Source organism: Meles meles, chromosome 11 (genome assembly GCF_922984935.1).
Source record: "Meles meles chromosome 11, mMelMel3.1 paternal haplotype, whole genome shotgun sequence".
Lineage (NCBI taxonomy): Eukaryota > Metazoa > Chordata > Mammalia > Carnivora > Mustelidae > Meles > Meles meles.
The window spans coordinates 85,017,990-85,034,761 of NC_060076.1; the positions used below are offsets into that span (position 1 = coordinate 85,017,990).

General features: G+C 39.4%; 1 protein-coding gene across 1 annotated transcript in view; it reads right to left on the minus strand.

Moving 5' to 3' along the window:
• The window catches only part of TMC1 (transmembrane channel like 1), a 115,737-nt gene that overhangs the window by 87,943 nt on the left and 11,022 nt on the right, over positions 1-16,772 (minus strand). Inside the window, exons 3-5 of the mRNA XM_046021865.1 lie at positions 16,407-16,454; positions 12,681-12,852; positions 4,875-5,003 (exon numbers count right to left, since the gene is read on the minus strand). Coding sequence (XP_045877821.1) covers positions 4,875-5,003; positions 12,681-12,852; positions 16,407-16,454 — 349 coding nt within the window. The remainder of the gene's footprint in view (positions 1-4,874; positions 5,004-12,680; positions 12,853-16,406; positions 16,455-16,772) is intronic.

The following is a 16,772-nucleotide window of genomic DNA, read 5'->3' on the forward strand; positions in this document are numbered from 1 at the left end:
TTTTAAATCTACCACGTAGAATGTTCTGCTATAGTTAGGTTTGAGTTTCAGGAGGAGTAATAAGCAGACCTGCTATTTTCCATCCAGGTGTTTTCTACCACCTGTGGTGGTTGCTACCAGGTTACCTGAGCGACAGACTATAGGGAGGAAAGATCTAGTCAACCAACTTCTGAGTAAAACGCATCAACAGCTTAAAAACGGATTATGCCTAAAAATCCTCGCTGTTGGATATTTTTGTGGTTATTCCTAATAAACAAGAGAAACTGACTTTCAAATAGTTGGAAAATAGACCACTATTTCCCTTCCCCTGTCCCATCCCCTCAACATATTGTCACCCATTTGATAAACAGTTTATGGAGCAGGACATTCTGTTTAATGAGGTTTTCTGTTTCTCAGAATCAAAAGATGGTGGCCCTCAATCCTGACTGTCTATCAGGGACTTTTTTTTCAAGATTTTATTTATTTGAGAGACAGTGAAAGAGAGCATGAGACGGGAGAAGGTCAGAGGAAGAAGCAGACTCCGCATGAAGCTGGGAACCTGATGCGGGGACTCAATCCCAGGACCCTGGGATCATGATCCAAGCTGAAGGCAGTTGCTTAACCAACTGAGCCACCCAAGTGCCCTATCAAGGACTTTTAAATGGGCACCTGGGTGGCTCAGTGGGTTAAGCCTCTGCCTTCAGCTCAGGTCATGATTCCAGGGTCCTGGGATCGAGCCCCACATCAGGCTCTCTGCTCAGCAGGGAGCCTGCTTCCCCCTCTCACTCTGCCTGCCTCTCTGCCTACTTGTGATCTCCATCTGTCAAATAAATAAATAAAATCTTTATTAAAAAAAAAAAAAGGACTTTTAAAGCAGAAAACAAAAGTATGCATATTGTAGTCCAGGCCAGACACACGTGCCCCCAGCCCCCGCCCAGAGATTATCACTCAACAGGTTTAAGCCACATAAATGTACAAAACTGTGCTAATACACAGGAAAGCACACTAAAAAACATAGTTCCACAGCGACAGTGAAAAAGATGTGGCTTCTCTTTAGGCCAAAAAGCAAATGCCGCTGCCCTGAAAATGCTGAGCTCGACTTCCTGAGCCATGTTGGAGAGCTCTTCGGGATTAACAATCCATTTTTAGGGCTTCTTGCCTATGGACTAACTGCTTATTTTAACTGTCGTTTGGCCTCAGCTCTGAAGATGCTCACGTTGCTAGGGGTGGACACTCTTTCAGAATGTGGGAACTACCCCCGAGCTCCGCACTGCCCCACCCCGCCCCATCCCACAGCATCCTCTGCTACTGTGCCTGATGCTTTCCTCTAATAGACATCTTGAAAGCCTGACCCTCTGTTAAATCTGTGTTAGAAGTTTCACCAGTTTTTCAGAGTCCAGAGCCAGATGGAAAGCCTTGGAACCTCGACACAGATCCAAGCCTGTGATCAAAGTATCTGCTCTAGTTATACTGAGCCCCTCGTCTTGCATTCCATTTACTTAGCGAGGATTGATGACTGGAGGTAAATTCTAGAATTAACATTACCCTCAGAAACATTCTCTAGGAGTTAGATGTCCCCAAAAGAGATAAAGGGTAGGCAAGAAAAACTACCTGACCTCCATGCTGGGGTGGAGAAACCTTTACATTTACATACTGTAAAGCATCGATCGCTTGCTCTAATCACAAGATTGAAATCCATAAGGGAGCAGCTCAATACAACATTCAGAAACCCACAGAGGGAGGCAGCCGGGCCCTATAGTGCCAACAGTTTTCATCCCAGAGGCTGAAATCAAGGGAGTCAGGCCGACCGTGACCACCAGCTGCGCAGAGAACTGCAAAGCCACAAAGCAGGACCCACTTCTGGCCATGGAGAATCGTTCCAAGACAGTGAGCGTGACTGACAGGTGAGCAGGCATAGCAGAGTCTTCTCTGGGCCTGCATCTGTGCTTCTATTCTGCAAGCTGGCTTTGAATTTGATGTTCGGAATCGCTGTCTTGGTAACGTGCCTAACTTACTCCCTAGCTGCACGGGTAGGAGGCAGCAGACTGGAAAGCACACAAGGTTTAACCAAGTAGCATGAGCAGGTGACATGAATTGTTTGAGAACTGTGCACACTGCAAAGTGAGTGCCCTTTTTGTAGGGGCAACAATTGCCAAGTCCCAGACACTACTACTCTGTAAAAATTCCCCAAGTGTCCAGCAGAAGCTGGACGTCTGGACTTTTTTTGTTGTTGTTTTTAATATAGGCTCCACACCTAGCATGGAGCCCAATGTGGGGCTTGAACTCATGACCCCGAGATCAAGACCTGAGCTGAGATCAAGAGTCAGATGCTAAACCAACTGAACCACCCAAGCACTGCTGGATTTTTTAAATATGAAATCTCCTACTTTCCAATGTTTGACAAGAAAGAAAAGATGTTATAAAATATATATATATATATATAGCTCCAAATGGTTAAAATGGTAAATTCTGTATTATATATATGAATGAAAAGTGAAAAAATTATAAAATAAAAAGAAACAAAAAGCATGTGGTCTGAATAAAAACCCCACATTCAGACCTAAGACCTGGACTGAGCTACAGACTCCCCATTTTCAGTCTCTGCCCTAACAACGGGGCCTGGTATTCCCTCGCTGCCTTCCCAATCCCTGTCTCCCCTCTTCCAAAGATGGGTTCATTTCTGGAACTCAGCTCAAGGCCCCAGGTCCTGGAATCTGCCACAGGATTACCCTGGGTACATTTGGAAGACGTGAAAGTAGTTTGGCCCCAGATTCTGCCAAATTGTCAAGATGCTCTGTTCTTTGTTGGCAAGTCAAAATTGGTTACCCATCTAGACTGCTACCAATGTGTCACCATCCCCCAGGGTTCCCGAGGTTGTCCCTGGCCTGGTCTGCTTCCACCCAGCCCAGCCTGTCTCGCACTCGATGGAGAGAGTGTGACACTGGTCACACTGCAGGGGACCAGGCATCACTGACTCGGTCCTGAGAGGAAATAATAATTACAGCTTGTGCTTCCCGGCAATGTGCTACGCTCCGGCGCCGTGCTAAGTGTTTTATGTAAATTATCTCACTTTATGATGCCAATAACCCTGTAAATTAGCATAATTTCATAAGGAACCTGAATGGCAGAGAGCGACACAACTCATTCAAATTTGCACAGCTATTAAGTGGGAGGTCTGAGATTCAAACGGAACTCAGAAGCCCCTTCCTGCTCCACAGTCCTATATGGGAAAAGAGAGAGAAGGGAGAGTGGGGGGTACTTCTGTGCCTTCTGCAGGTGGAAAGGGAAGATCCACTCTTTGGCATTCTTACTCAATTTCACACCACGCTGAAAGTTCACAGTATCGCCGCTTTCCAATTTGACAGCGTTCCACATACGGTTACCTGTGGTTTCCAGTTCGGGGGGATTTATGGCCAGTAATATTTCAAAATATATTTCAGAAGCAACATAACGTGGTTGTCAAACTTGTATTTTGCCAAGAAAGGGCACTTTTAACCCTAGCATTTAGCATCACTACCACTTCATTGAATGAAAACTATTTTAACAGACACACACACATACCCACACACACGCATATGCACACACCATGCACACATGTGACTAGCTCCACGGAACCAGGCACCCTGCTTGGCTTTGCCTTCATTCATGGCTGTGTGTCCAATGCACATGGGAGTTCCCAGCCTACAACCATGGTGTTCTAGAAGTTTGCTGGGAATACCATTGTTTGGAACTTGGAAAACCGCACTCCACAAAACAAAACGATGCCATTAAAAATGATGGCTAGGTTCCCATTTCACAGGATAGATCTAGAATATCTTGTTTTATTTTAGATATGAGGTAACTGAGGCCCAGAAGCTTAACAACGTCCTTAAATAACATATACTCTTTTGCAAAGCTAAGATTAGAAGTGAATTACCCTCATAGCTCCTTCAGTTCTTTTTTCATGACCAAAGACAATACTACTATACTACGATATTTAAAATTATTAGTTCAGTAGGCTGATGGAGAGACAGCTTTGGAAATTTATCACCATTTACAAAAACGGTTCTATGGAAAAACGCCATCGGTAGCACAATGGAAAGATATAAACATGCTTGTTATCACAGACGCATTCCCTCGTAGTCATGCCTCACCTCCCCAGCAGCCTTGGCAAGGAAATAAGAGTGTGATCCTCAGAAGTGATCAGAAGTGATTCTGCTCCCATCCCTCAGAAAGAGAGAATCATTTGTCTTCTCATACAGGAAGTTGGCAAATCCATGTGCCTCTGGGTGTGTCTGTACTCTCATCAACACCCAACGGAAGACTGAAACTGGGTCACTGACATGTCACCATGGAATAGCTATTAGCATAATCCGTAATTGGAATCCTGTGTACCGTTCTGTTGGCTCAATATCCTCCCTGTGATTTAAGGAGAGCCGTCACCTGATTATATCATTTGAGGCTGGGACCCTGCAGAGAAACATGGATGTGCACGCCACACAAACATGTAAAAGTCAAATATATGATCTCTTCCAGAGAGATAGGAATGAATATATGAAACTGAAGAAAGTCTCAGTTCAAGGAACAAAAGACTAAGAGGGACCAGAGGTTATAAGAATCTATACAATGGATTTGTTCATTTTTTAAAAAATACAATCATTAGCTCAGCCTCTCTAATGATGTTACATATATATACATGTATGTACATATATATGACATGTTCACACACGACATGTAGCAGATATAATATGCCGTATATGTGTCTAAGACCATGAACATTATATATAATAATGAGTATTCTATATATATGCTATATTGTATAAAGTACGGGGTATAAAATATAGGTAATACTCAAGAGGATTTAGGAGATCAGCAAACAGGGAAAGTGTGTCTAATTATGAAAAGTGGCATCATACTTGAGAACTTCAATTTTCTTCTCCATTTTCCAAGGCTTGCATTTGACAGTAGCAATCATTTGTCTCTTCTCATCTAACTCTGCTTTCAATCTTTCCAATTCCTTTTCATCAATTTCTTCTTCTTCTTCCCTTTAAAAGGGGAAAAAAAATTAAGTTTTGCTTGATTTCCAAACTTAAAGAAGACTGCTATCAGATACTCAGTCAACGGGAATCAGCTCGGCTGTACATAGAGGGCACTAAGATTTGGAAGTGTTAGAGCTTGTATCTGTGTGAATGCTGATATAGAATTTCCAGAATTACTATAGCTTAAACCATAGTGTTCACATTCTGAAGTCCTGAAACTATTTCACGTCCACAGCCTCAAAGTCTCAGGACTAAAAAAAAAAAATCTGTGAAAGATTAGTTACAGATCTATCAACACATTTTCCTCTCTTCTTTGTTCCCTCGTACATTTTCCCCAACTGAGTCTACATTTCATTGAAAAACGTTCCTTTTCGATAAGGATAGTACATTAGAGGTGAAGATGTCTTTGAAGTGCCCTTACAAATTTGTTAGCCATGTCTCAAGAGAAGGAGAAAAATTGAACGAGGGGAAAATAAAAAATCTATTTCTCAAAGGTAATTTAATCTGGTAATTAAATTCAAAACTTCAGTTGATAAAATTCAGCTTGAAGTATATTTGGTGGAAGCAAATCCTTTGAAGAGACCTTCAAAGGAATTTAGTTTCTCACCGAGCAAATGAGATGTATCTTTTCTCTTCTATATTCTTGGGATGGCAAAAATACTACGTGGTTGATAATTAACAAAACAAAACAATCTAAACATGATTTTAAATTGAGGAATGCAATGCCTGATTGTCATGATCAATTGTTTTAGTGATAGATTGGTTTATTTATTAAGTTACTGTCTCTCAACTTCAAACTCTCCCTTCTGTAGTTAATATTGTGATACTGGGGCTGGGACTCTGCGGGGGACCCTTCTGTTTGTGGCTGGCTCAATGGTAGGCCACCAAAAGAAGATACGAAGAAGGGACTTAGGCTGAACCTAGGCTTTCCTTTGGCTTCTCGGGGTGGCAGATCCTCCTTACTAATGCCTCTTCACCCCCACAAACTGAGGGGCCTTCCCACAGCTGCAGTAGAATGTGGTTTGCCAACTTTTCCAACACTCTCACAGAACCAGCTTCACCACCAGCCCCACAGAGATGATGCCCCTTCAGCATCAGCCCCTCCTCAAGGCTTCCAGCCCCTGGCATCCGTCTTCTATGCTTCTAAGTTTAAATTTCAACCCCTTTCCACCATTCCGCCAGCCTCTGGAGTGCAGCTGATTCCCACACTTGCTGTCACCATGATACATAAGTGCTCTCTTGTCACCTTTCCAGTAACCTAGTTAACAATTATTTATACCAACTCAACAGTTCTCAAAGTAAATATTTTCTGTTCAATTAACTGCTGAAGTTTCTTTCTCCAAACTAAACCTGGACTGACAAAGAAATTGTAATCTGACTCAGCATTAGTCAGAAACATACTTTGCTATTCACTCTACTTCTCCTGACTCCACACAGTAGGACTATGGCAGAGTTGCCTTTGGAAAGTTCCAGCTGAGGCACAGGAAGACAGAGCCATAATCTTATGCCCACTGTAAAAAATGACTTTGACTCTTCCTTTCTTTCCCACCAACCCAGCTTTTAATCATGTCATGAAATAAAAACTCATCTTAATTTTCTCAAGTAACACTTCCTGTTGACAGTTTGTGTTTTTGACCAATTCAGATACTTGGTTTAGAACAGTTAATTCATGGTAAGGGAACTATGAAGAACACTCTAAAATACAACTCTGATTGCTATTAGGTTGTTTCCCTTTTAATTATTTTATGTTTAGTATATAAAATCTTATGGTGCTATACAACTATGCCATAAAATACCTCAGGACATTTTTGCAACATCTATATTTATTTTTGCAACATCTATATATGTATATATAAGCAAACAGTTGTTTGCTTAATTTGCCCATCAGAATAATAATGTGTGTGCTGGTTGATCATAAGAGGAAGACATACACTTCAGTAAAAATGATTGTTGTCAAATCACTATGTTGTACACTTGAAATTAATGTAACATTGTCTGTCAATTACACTTCAGTTGAAAGAAAAGATTGTTTTATTAAGATGACTCAAATAATTTTCCTATGTAGACATAGACTAAACCTAGATTACACAGATCACTGTTTCACTGAAACCTGTATGGAAACCTGTATGGAAACCATCAAAAGGAAAAGAAAATATGTCAAGAAACTATTACGAATGGATTCAGTTAGAAAAAGAAAAAAAAAACAGAAAAATTTAAGATTGCTTGATATTTTAAGCAGTTGCTTGATATTTTAAGTCTTTAATTTACCCATCCTTCCAAAAAAACTCACAATACTGTTGACGCTAGAAAAACAAGGAGGCTGGGTACACTGACCACTTTGTAGTTGAAAATTCATATATAACTTTAGACTCTCCCAGAACTTAACTATTAATAGCCTACTATTGACCTAAAGTCTTACTGATGACACAGTCAATTAATACATATTTTGTAGGTTTCATGTATTACATATTATATTTTTACAATACAGTAAGCTAAAGAAAATGATAGAAAATCATAAGGAAGAGAAAATACATTTACAATACTATACTGTATTTATTAAAAATATTCCATGTTAGGCGAGAATCTGCAATGGGAAAACAAATAATGTTGGGGAAACTGGACAGCTTCATGAAAAAGAATGAAACCAGATGACTTTCTTATACAATACATAAAAATAAGCTCAAAATGGATTAAGGACCTAGATGTGAGGCTTGAAACCATAAAAATCCTAAAAGAGAGCACAGGCAGTAATTTCCCTGACATCAGCTGTAGCACATTTTCTAGCTATATCTCCTGAGGCAAGGGAAACAAAAAGCAAAAATAAACTATTGAGACTACATCAAAAGAAAAACCTTCTGCACAGCAAAGGAAACAATCAACAAAACTAAAAGACAACCTATGGAATGGGAGAAGATATTTTCAAATGACATAATTTCATAAAGGCTTAGCATCCGAAATATATAAAGAACTTACATAACTCAACACCAAAAAAAAAAAAATCCAATTTTTAAAAAGTGGGCAGAAGACATGAAAAGACATTTCTCCAAAGACATACACACACATGAAAAGATGTTCAACATCACCAGTCATCAGGGAAATGTAAATCAAAACCACAGTGAGATATCACCTCACACCTGTCAGAATGGCTAAAATCAACAACACAAGAAACAAGTGTTGGTGAGGATATGGAGAGAAATGAACTCTTGTGCACCACTAGTGGGAATGCAAACTGGTGCAGCCACTGTGGAAAACAGTATGGAGGTTCCTCAAAAAATTAAAAACAGAACTACCATACGATCCAGTAACTCACCCCTGGGTATTTACTCAAAAAATATAAAAACACTAATTTGAAAAGATATAGCACCCCAATGTTTATTGCAGCATCATTTACAATGGCCAAATTATGAAAGCAGCCCAAGTATCCATAGATAGATGAATGGATAAAGAAGATGTAGTACACTGGAATGTTACTGAACAATATGGAAAAAAAAAATGAAATCTTGCCATTTGCAGCAACATGGATGGATCTAGAGTGTAATGCTAAGTAAAATAAGTCAGAGAAAGAAAACACCATATGACTTCATTCCTATGTGGATTTAAGAACCATAACGAATGAAGCCATAAAGAAAAAAAGAGACCAAAAACAGATCCTTAACTCGAGAGAACAAAGTGGCGGTCACCAGAGGGCGGGTGAGTAGGGAGATGGGGGAAATAGGGAATGGGGGTTAAAGACCACACTCATCATGATGAGCACTGAGTCATGCACAGAGGTGGCCAATCGCTACAGTGTACACCTGAAACTAATATAACACTGTATATTAACGATAGTGCAATTAGAATTTTTTTTTAAAAAGGAGAAAACAATCCATGTGTATGTGGACCCATGCAGTTCAAAAGCATGTTAAGGGTCAACTGTATCTACATGTAAGTATCTTAAAGCTTTATATTCATGAATTCCCATTAAGAATCACATCTAAAACAGTATCTCATTTAATCCAGAGTCATCAAAAGACTTTTTTTTAAAGAATCTATTAGGTATGTGTGTTTACCATATAATTATTTCTTTTCTTTTTTTTTTTTTATTTGACAGACAGAGATCACAAGTAGGCAGAGAGGCAGGCAGAGAGAGAGGAGGGAGCAGGCTCCCTGCCGAGCAGAGAGCCCGATGTGGGGCTCTATCCCCGGACCCTGGGATCATGACCTGAGCCGAAGGCAGAGGCTTTAACCCACTGAGCCACCCAGGTGCCCCACAGCTTATTTCTTTACATGCCAATTTCCAGAAGCCATCTAATGGAAATCTTCCTAACACTAATTATATGCTTTCCTGCTATCTCAAATCCAGTACTTTATGTGTTTAACCCCTTCTATGGTTCCTTAAAACATGCGAAATCTCTTCGATAACCCCCTTTTCTGATTATCCACATATATATAACTCCATACAACAAAGAGTTTTGTCTCCTCTAAGACTCCGAACAACTTCGTCCCTCTTCTCTGGCACATTTATACTGTCTTACTTCACAATAATTGTGTCTAAGTGGCCCCCTCTCTTGCTCTATTATGAACTCCTAGAGTATATAGTCAATTGCATATTCATACCCATGTCTTCCAAAGAAATTAGCTTCCACAGCAGTGGAGCTGGGTAAATACTAATTACATAAATGTTTATATACAGAGTCTTTCTGGATGACAGGGTTATCATCATAAATCCAGGGCTCAAAGTCCACTGAAATAGAATACTGTCCTCCAAGATTAGTATGGTATGGAAAGATAAGAATAAATCCTTACACTAAATAACCCCAGATGGGTATATTTTTAAAGTCTTTGTTGTTAATTGCTCCAGACAGATAATGTTGTGCTGTCAGGAATAGTTGTTTCCTGAGTTATCTTCAGATAGGCAGGTAATTAAAATATTATTTTCACCAGTATATAAGGGAACTGCTTTTCCAGGAATCACTCAAAGAAAAAGTGCTAATCATGTTAAAAGAATATCATATAGATATGCTTCACTTCAAAAAATGTAGGGCTAATCTGTGCAAGAATGGCTTTCTATGTTAAGTTTGATTTATTTAAACAACAGTTGTTAGGAGGGAAAAAAGGCATAATGTGTTGAATTGCTCACTGCTATGAGCATATTTCTTATTCACTTAAAACTGGGTCAGGAAAAGCCTGTCATATTATTAGAACTCCTCCAAAATGTATAACGAGGCAGAGCTTTTTAACTGTCTCCAAAGATAGTTAGCATTACAACCTTGGTTTTAGTTGGCTTCAAATGTTTTGCCAGTACGGGGGAAATTCCCTGAGGTGTTTCACTTGAACATTTAAGTTAAAAAAAAAACATAAATCTATTAATCTAAATAAATGTGCCCTGATTTGCCTACAAATCTTTTTTCAAAATATATTTGCTGATACGTTTTCTTAAAAAAACAAAAAAACTTATTTTCAAAATGAACAGCAGAAAATGAGTTATCAGTCATCACAAATAATTTATGATACTATTTAGACTAGTTGCCCAAATTATAACACTATTTATATGATCTGAAAAACCTTTGGAGACAAAGTTCACTTTAGACAAATTAGGCTGGGTGGAGAAGTGAAGAGGACGGGTGACAGGGTGCTTGTGGGATTCTCAGAAAGAGGATGAGAGTGGTACCTGCTAAGGGCAGACACTGTCACTGAGAATATGTTCCCTCAGGCACTAGGGGAGACTCAGGTGATTCTATGATCCTATTTCTAGAGGGAGGTTGAGCAGTTCTCATGAGATCCTTAAGCACACCAAGAGAGCACAGAAATTTTCACCCAACTCACCTTTTTAAAAGGACAGAAGTGTCCTCTCTGAGGACAGAAGTGGAGAATAAAAGCAAATTCTGGAACACACCATGCACACCTCTATTGAGGAAACAGCACTGTCGGTGAGCACAGGCTTTGCTAGTAGGAAACATTACATCGTAATAATGACATCAATGAGACTTAAAAGTCTGAGATGATTTTTTTGCTTTTTTTTTTTTTAAGATTTTATTTATTTGACAGAGAGAGATCACAAGTAGACAGAGAGGCAGGCAGAGGGAGAGAGAGGGAAGCAGGCTCCCTGCTGAGCAGAGAGCCCGACACGGAACTCGATCCCAGGACCCTGAGATCATGACCCGAGCCGAAGGCAGCGGCTCAACCCACTGAGCTACCCAGGTGCCCTTTTTTGCTTTTTTTTTTTTTAAAGAAAACAGCATAAGAAGACTTAAAAAGAACATAGAAAAAAGAATACCAGAGTCAAAATTTAAAGAAGGTGCTGCCTTGGTATTCAAAGATGGAAGAAGAGAGCTTGGGAGGAGGAGAGAAAGGAAGAGGTGGAGGGAGATTTAAAAATCGCAATCAACAAAAATATGATGAAGAAGTAGGCGGGGTTATTCCTATACTTTAAAAGGAACCATCATCTATCAATGCTATGCTTCTCTACCTGCCAAAATTGTCATACAATTGTAGTTAATTACAATGATTTCTGTAAAGGAAAAGCTCGTTGTTAGACACTCATGTGTCACTTGGGGAGGGCAACTTAGAAAGTTCCTCTGCATCCAAAGTCCTCGCTCGCAGTGGTTTGGAGGCGATCCCCTCACCCCGTGCTGGCTCCCATGGCCCTACAACCCGGGGAATGACAGAGTAGCTGTTCTCATAAAGCCTTTCCCAGGGGTCTAGGTTTTCTATTATTCGATGTGGGTCACATGCACTTTTCTTACTGACCTGCCATCTGCAAATTTCCAGAAAGCCAAGACTCAAAAATTATTTAATATATTATTTTATACAAAGTCAACACTCAGTGAAGTGTTTTCCTGGTGGAGATGATGTATGTACGGTTGTGACAAAAAGGAAAGCACAGGGCGCCTGGGTGGCTCAGTGGGTTAAGCCTCTACCTTCAGCTCAGGTCATGATCTCAGGGTCCTGGGGTCGAGCCCCACATCCAGCTCTCTGCTCAGCGGGGGAGCCTGCTTCCCCCTCTCACTCTGCCTGCTGCTCTGCCTACTTGCGATCTCTCTCTCTCTGTCAAATGAATAAATAAAAATATAAAAAAAAAGGAAAGGACAACATCAATACTCCGTTAACTTGGGCCAGCACACTTTTTCTTTCCTATAAAAGGACAGATAATTAATTAATATTATTAGGCTTTGAGAGCCACATGTGGCTCTATCCCTTATTTGTCGTTGGTTTTTGTTTTTATTTTTTATCTTTTTTAAATCAACAACACTTTAAAAATGTAAGAACCCATTCTTTGTTGTTGGGCTGGAATTAGCCATATTTTGCCAAACATTGCTCTATAAGGTAAAGTGATTTGGGCTCATTTTTTAGGAATTTTCCACTCATCTTTGATTAACAATGCATATCATTAATGGAATAAACTTCAAAATATTTCAATGAACTTATATATTAATAACCTATGACAGTTTTGATCTCTCATAAGGAAATGTTTTAGCCCTATCCTTAATACATGTATTCATTTTTTAATTCTACTTAAATTTTAAAATACATTTAACTAAGTGGAGTAAAATGGCAGCATTAGATTTAATGTGTCGTCTTCTTAAAAGTTGTTTTTAATTACCAGTTTGAAGACCGCGGAGTACCTAAAGGGAGTGGTCTTCTTTCAGAGTTAGGCATTTTTGAATGAGTCACAGTTTCAGTTACAGATCAGAGCTCACTTACGCTCCTCTCTTCAGCCTCCTCCTCCTCTCCTTCTCTCTGGCCTTCCTTGTTTCTTCATCCTCTGGTTCAGGTTCTGGGTCATCCTCATTGATAACATCTCTGGTCCGTTTCCTCTTTGGTCTCAAGCTCTCCCTTCGAGGTAGTTTATCTTCCTCCTCCTCTTCCCCCTCACCTAAACACAGCAGTGAGTGCTTAGATGAGTGATACCACAAAGTTCTCTCTCCCGCTGCCAAATGTACGCTTAGTGTCTTAAGGACCACTGTCACACGAGATCACAATCCAGCAAGTCTCCACATCATGAGAAGATACACAAGACCATATGCATATTTCATAGCCTGCCACTTAAATACTCTTATCTAGAATCTCATTTCTTTTGTGGTTCATCTACTCAAATATGTGAATGTGAATCCCCAAATTTTAATAATCCTTAGAAATCCAGTCTTCATTTATATGAGTTGCTAGATGACATACAGTTTAATATCATACATGACGTCGAAGACCAGGTTTAGAGTTCACTGATCTAATACATAAGGATTAAGTGATTAGCTACTATATGTTTACTACTACTTCTATGGTAGAACAAAGGACAGGAAAGACAAGAAGATGCAACTAACTAGAATAATTTTGAAGAAACTCACTCAGCCTTTAAGATTTCTCCTAATTCAAATTATGTTTATTCTTGACTCCAAGATTGTTCTTCTTTTTCCTAAATATTTTTCCCTTTCTCAAATGAAATTGATACTAAATATATTTACGTAAGTACTTGCTTGAGCATAGTATCTTTATGACTAGAAATAGATAACATATAAATTTAATGTAAAACTAAGAGAAATGGCATTTTATTTTATTCCTCAACTCACAATGCCTTATCTGTCTGTAACTTCACTGGACTCTTTCAGATAGAACACAGAAAGAATCTATTCCTTCACAGTTTATAACATACAATCTTACTTCACTTTCATTTTTGTGCATCTTCTGGTATTTAGAATAACCTATTATTAAAAATCAACTCATAGTTATTACTATCCTTCTAAACAGAAGCTATTAAAGGGAAAAACTATATTTTAGTGGAAAACTATGAATTGTCCACTTTTGTACTATCTGATTCTGATTCCATGGGAGCTAGTTCCTAATTTTGAAAGTTACAGATTGCTAAATAGCAATGCAAAATAATTCTTGTCTGTAGACATGTACATGAACTCAGTGCAGTACAGAGACAATCTTTCCTCACCAGAAAAAAAAATCCCAGGGGTGCCTGAGTGGCTCAGTGGGTTAAAGCCTCTGCCTTCAACTCAGGTCATGATCCCAGGGTCCTGGGATTGAGCCCCACATCAGGATCTCCGCTCAGCAGGGGGCTTGATTCCTCCTCTCTCTCTGCCTGCCTCTCTGCCTACTTGTGATCTCTGTCAAATAAATAAAATCTTAAAAAAAAAAAAAAAAGAAAAGAAAAAAAAAATCCCAGAGAACAGAAATACTTCCATCTGCACAACCATTTCAATATCCCTGATCTATAAATAGCTGTTTCTTTGGATTTTCCTTTGAACTGATTAGAATACCTCACTAGAGTCCTTGTTTGTTCATTAAATATGTTCATTCTTACGTGTGTGTGTGTGTCCTGATTTTATTTATTTTTGAATCTTTTTAAATTTTTTGTTTTTCACTTTTATCTGTGGGAGGGCCTGAGCAGAGGGAGAGAGAGAATCTTAAGCAGGCTCCACACCCAGCACAGACCCCACCTGGGCTCCGTCTCATGACCTTGAGTTCATGACCTGAGCCAAAAATCAGAGTCAGATGCTTACCTGACTGAGCCATCCAGGCACCCCTAATTATATCTTAACATTACTTACTGAAATATTTTTATTGCTATTTCAAATCTGAGATCCAAATATTATCTGTAGTACTAAAGTTTGGCTAGCAGAGAAAAGCAGAAGGATAACTTTAAAACTAGGCTTTGAGAACTATACCCTGTCATCAAAACCAAGAACGATGTTCCATTTGTTAAATATGCGGCATCGTTGCATGTTATGTGAACCCTGTCTGACATTCTGAAAATCTGCCCAGTCTTTATTAGTCACAAGCGTCACCATTTATAGAAAGGACAAGCCCTTGATAAAGACTGAGAACAATTCTCCCACAAATAATGTCAGCACTCAAGCAGCCACTTAGTACTCTATATTTTAGGATATTTTATATTAAGACTAAACTATTAAACTTGTAGTTTTGCCATGGATGAGAATTGTTGTCTCAGATTTCTCTTCTACCACTTGGCAACAAAAAGGCTGTTCTCAGTGCCTTCACTAGTTTCCAAATATCTAAATTCTAAAACAAATAATATTTTACAGTTGCTGACTAAATGTAGATTTGCATGCAAGTTTACCCTCTGGAATGGTCTCCGTTCAGTATGGAAGAGTAGCAAAATATGCCACCTCAAAATATGACGGCACGAGCTCAGGACATACCACCCCAAATCGTGCTACTTTGGTATGCTGATTATATCCCACAGTAGGCACTTGATAAACAGCAAATGACTTGAGAGGTTTTTCCTGAACTCCCTTCCTCCACCCCAAACACAGATCCTCTGAGAGGAACTGAACTGTCACAAACTCCCTCCCCAAGAATTTCACCCTTAGGGAACACTGACTCATCACAAGGGAAGACACTAGAAGGCAATACCACACCCAGACAAACTTTGTCACAATTGTGTCTCCCGTGTAGTCTCTGAAGGGCCCACTCACCATTCCTAAAAATTATTTATTCTCTCCTAAAAAGGCCTACACACCCCCTTCTTTGTTCCTTGTTAAGATGGCATTTAAGACTAAATTCTAAGCCACCTAAGAGAGTTAACTTATTTTTCCTGTGTATCTCTCACACATACCTGAGGTATACATATTAATAAACTTCCATTTGTTTTGTCTCTTGTTAAACTATCTTATATTAGAGTGGTCTCAGCTAACAACTCAGAAGGACTAGAGGAAAATTATTTTCCTCCCCTCCAGTACTCAAGCCATGACAAGCAGAGTCTGTGTGACTCTGAGCTCTTTGTATGCAAAATGTCCTGAATGACTGCAAACACCTGACATCATGAACATTCCCGGCTGCCATATTGGGCCCAGGGTATTACATTGGATGGTGTTGATGTATCCTCTAATGGATACTGCTCTTCCTTTCAGTTCTAGTTAATTCAGAACTTTTGCTCATATAATGATCTTTCCCATGAGTGGTCTGCATGTGAGGGATCATATTTCAAACTCCTGAGCTAAACCTACACAAAGTAAAGACAACAGAGCAATTCCAACAAAATACCCATGAAGTCAGCACAAAAGAATGTGCTTTTGCATTTTAACTGAACCACCTGATCAATTCAGTCAAAATGGCCAATCTGTTCTATTACAATAGATTGAGCCCTAGAGAAGAGCTTTTAGGACAAAGACCCTAACAGGGAAACTATTAGAGAAATAATAAAAAGCCAGTTTTTGTGGACTACCATCCACCTGATCATGAGTCACTTAGACATTGGGTAGAATGTGTGTGTGCCTACTGAATGGAATCTAGAATGGAGAGATTCCATTTGCTGGACTTGACCTCTTTTCTGAGAACATCAAAAGTTTCCCACACACGTGGTAGTGTGGGCTTACATGCGGCAGCATAATCCCACAAGATCAGAGTCCCCCGAATTCACTGCAATTCCACAGGAAACACATTCCACGTGGGTCCTGCCCCACTTACTTGAACTTTCGTCTGTGTCATCTTCTTTTTCCTCCACTTGAATTTGCACTGTTGAAGAAAGGAAAAATATGGCAATTCTTTAAATGACAGTACAATGATCAGTAATGGGTTTTTACTGTTATTATTTTCATCATAAAGTTTTCTGTGCTGTTAATGCAAACATTTTTCAACAAGCTTGTCAAAAACAGCATTGTTTATTAAAGATATATGGCCACAGCATCCTAGACACTGTTGTGCAAAGACGTCTCTGCTCCACTGCCTTCAAAGACTTGGAAAACATATCAATTATGAGCCTGTCAGCTCCATTGAATATAACTGCTACCAAAATAAATTCCGTGTTGCAGTGAGTAGACTTGGGGTTTGCTG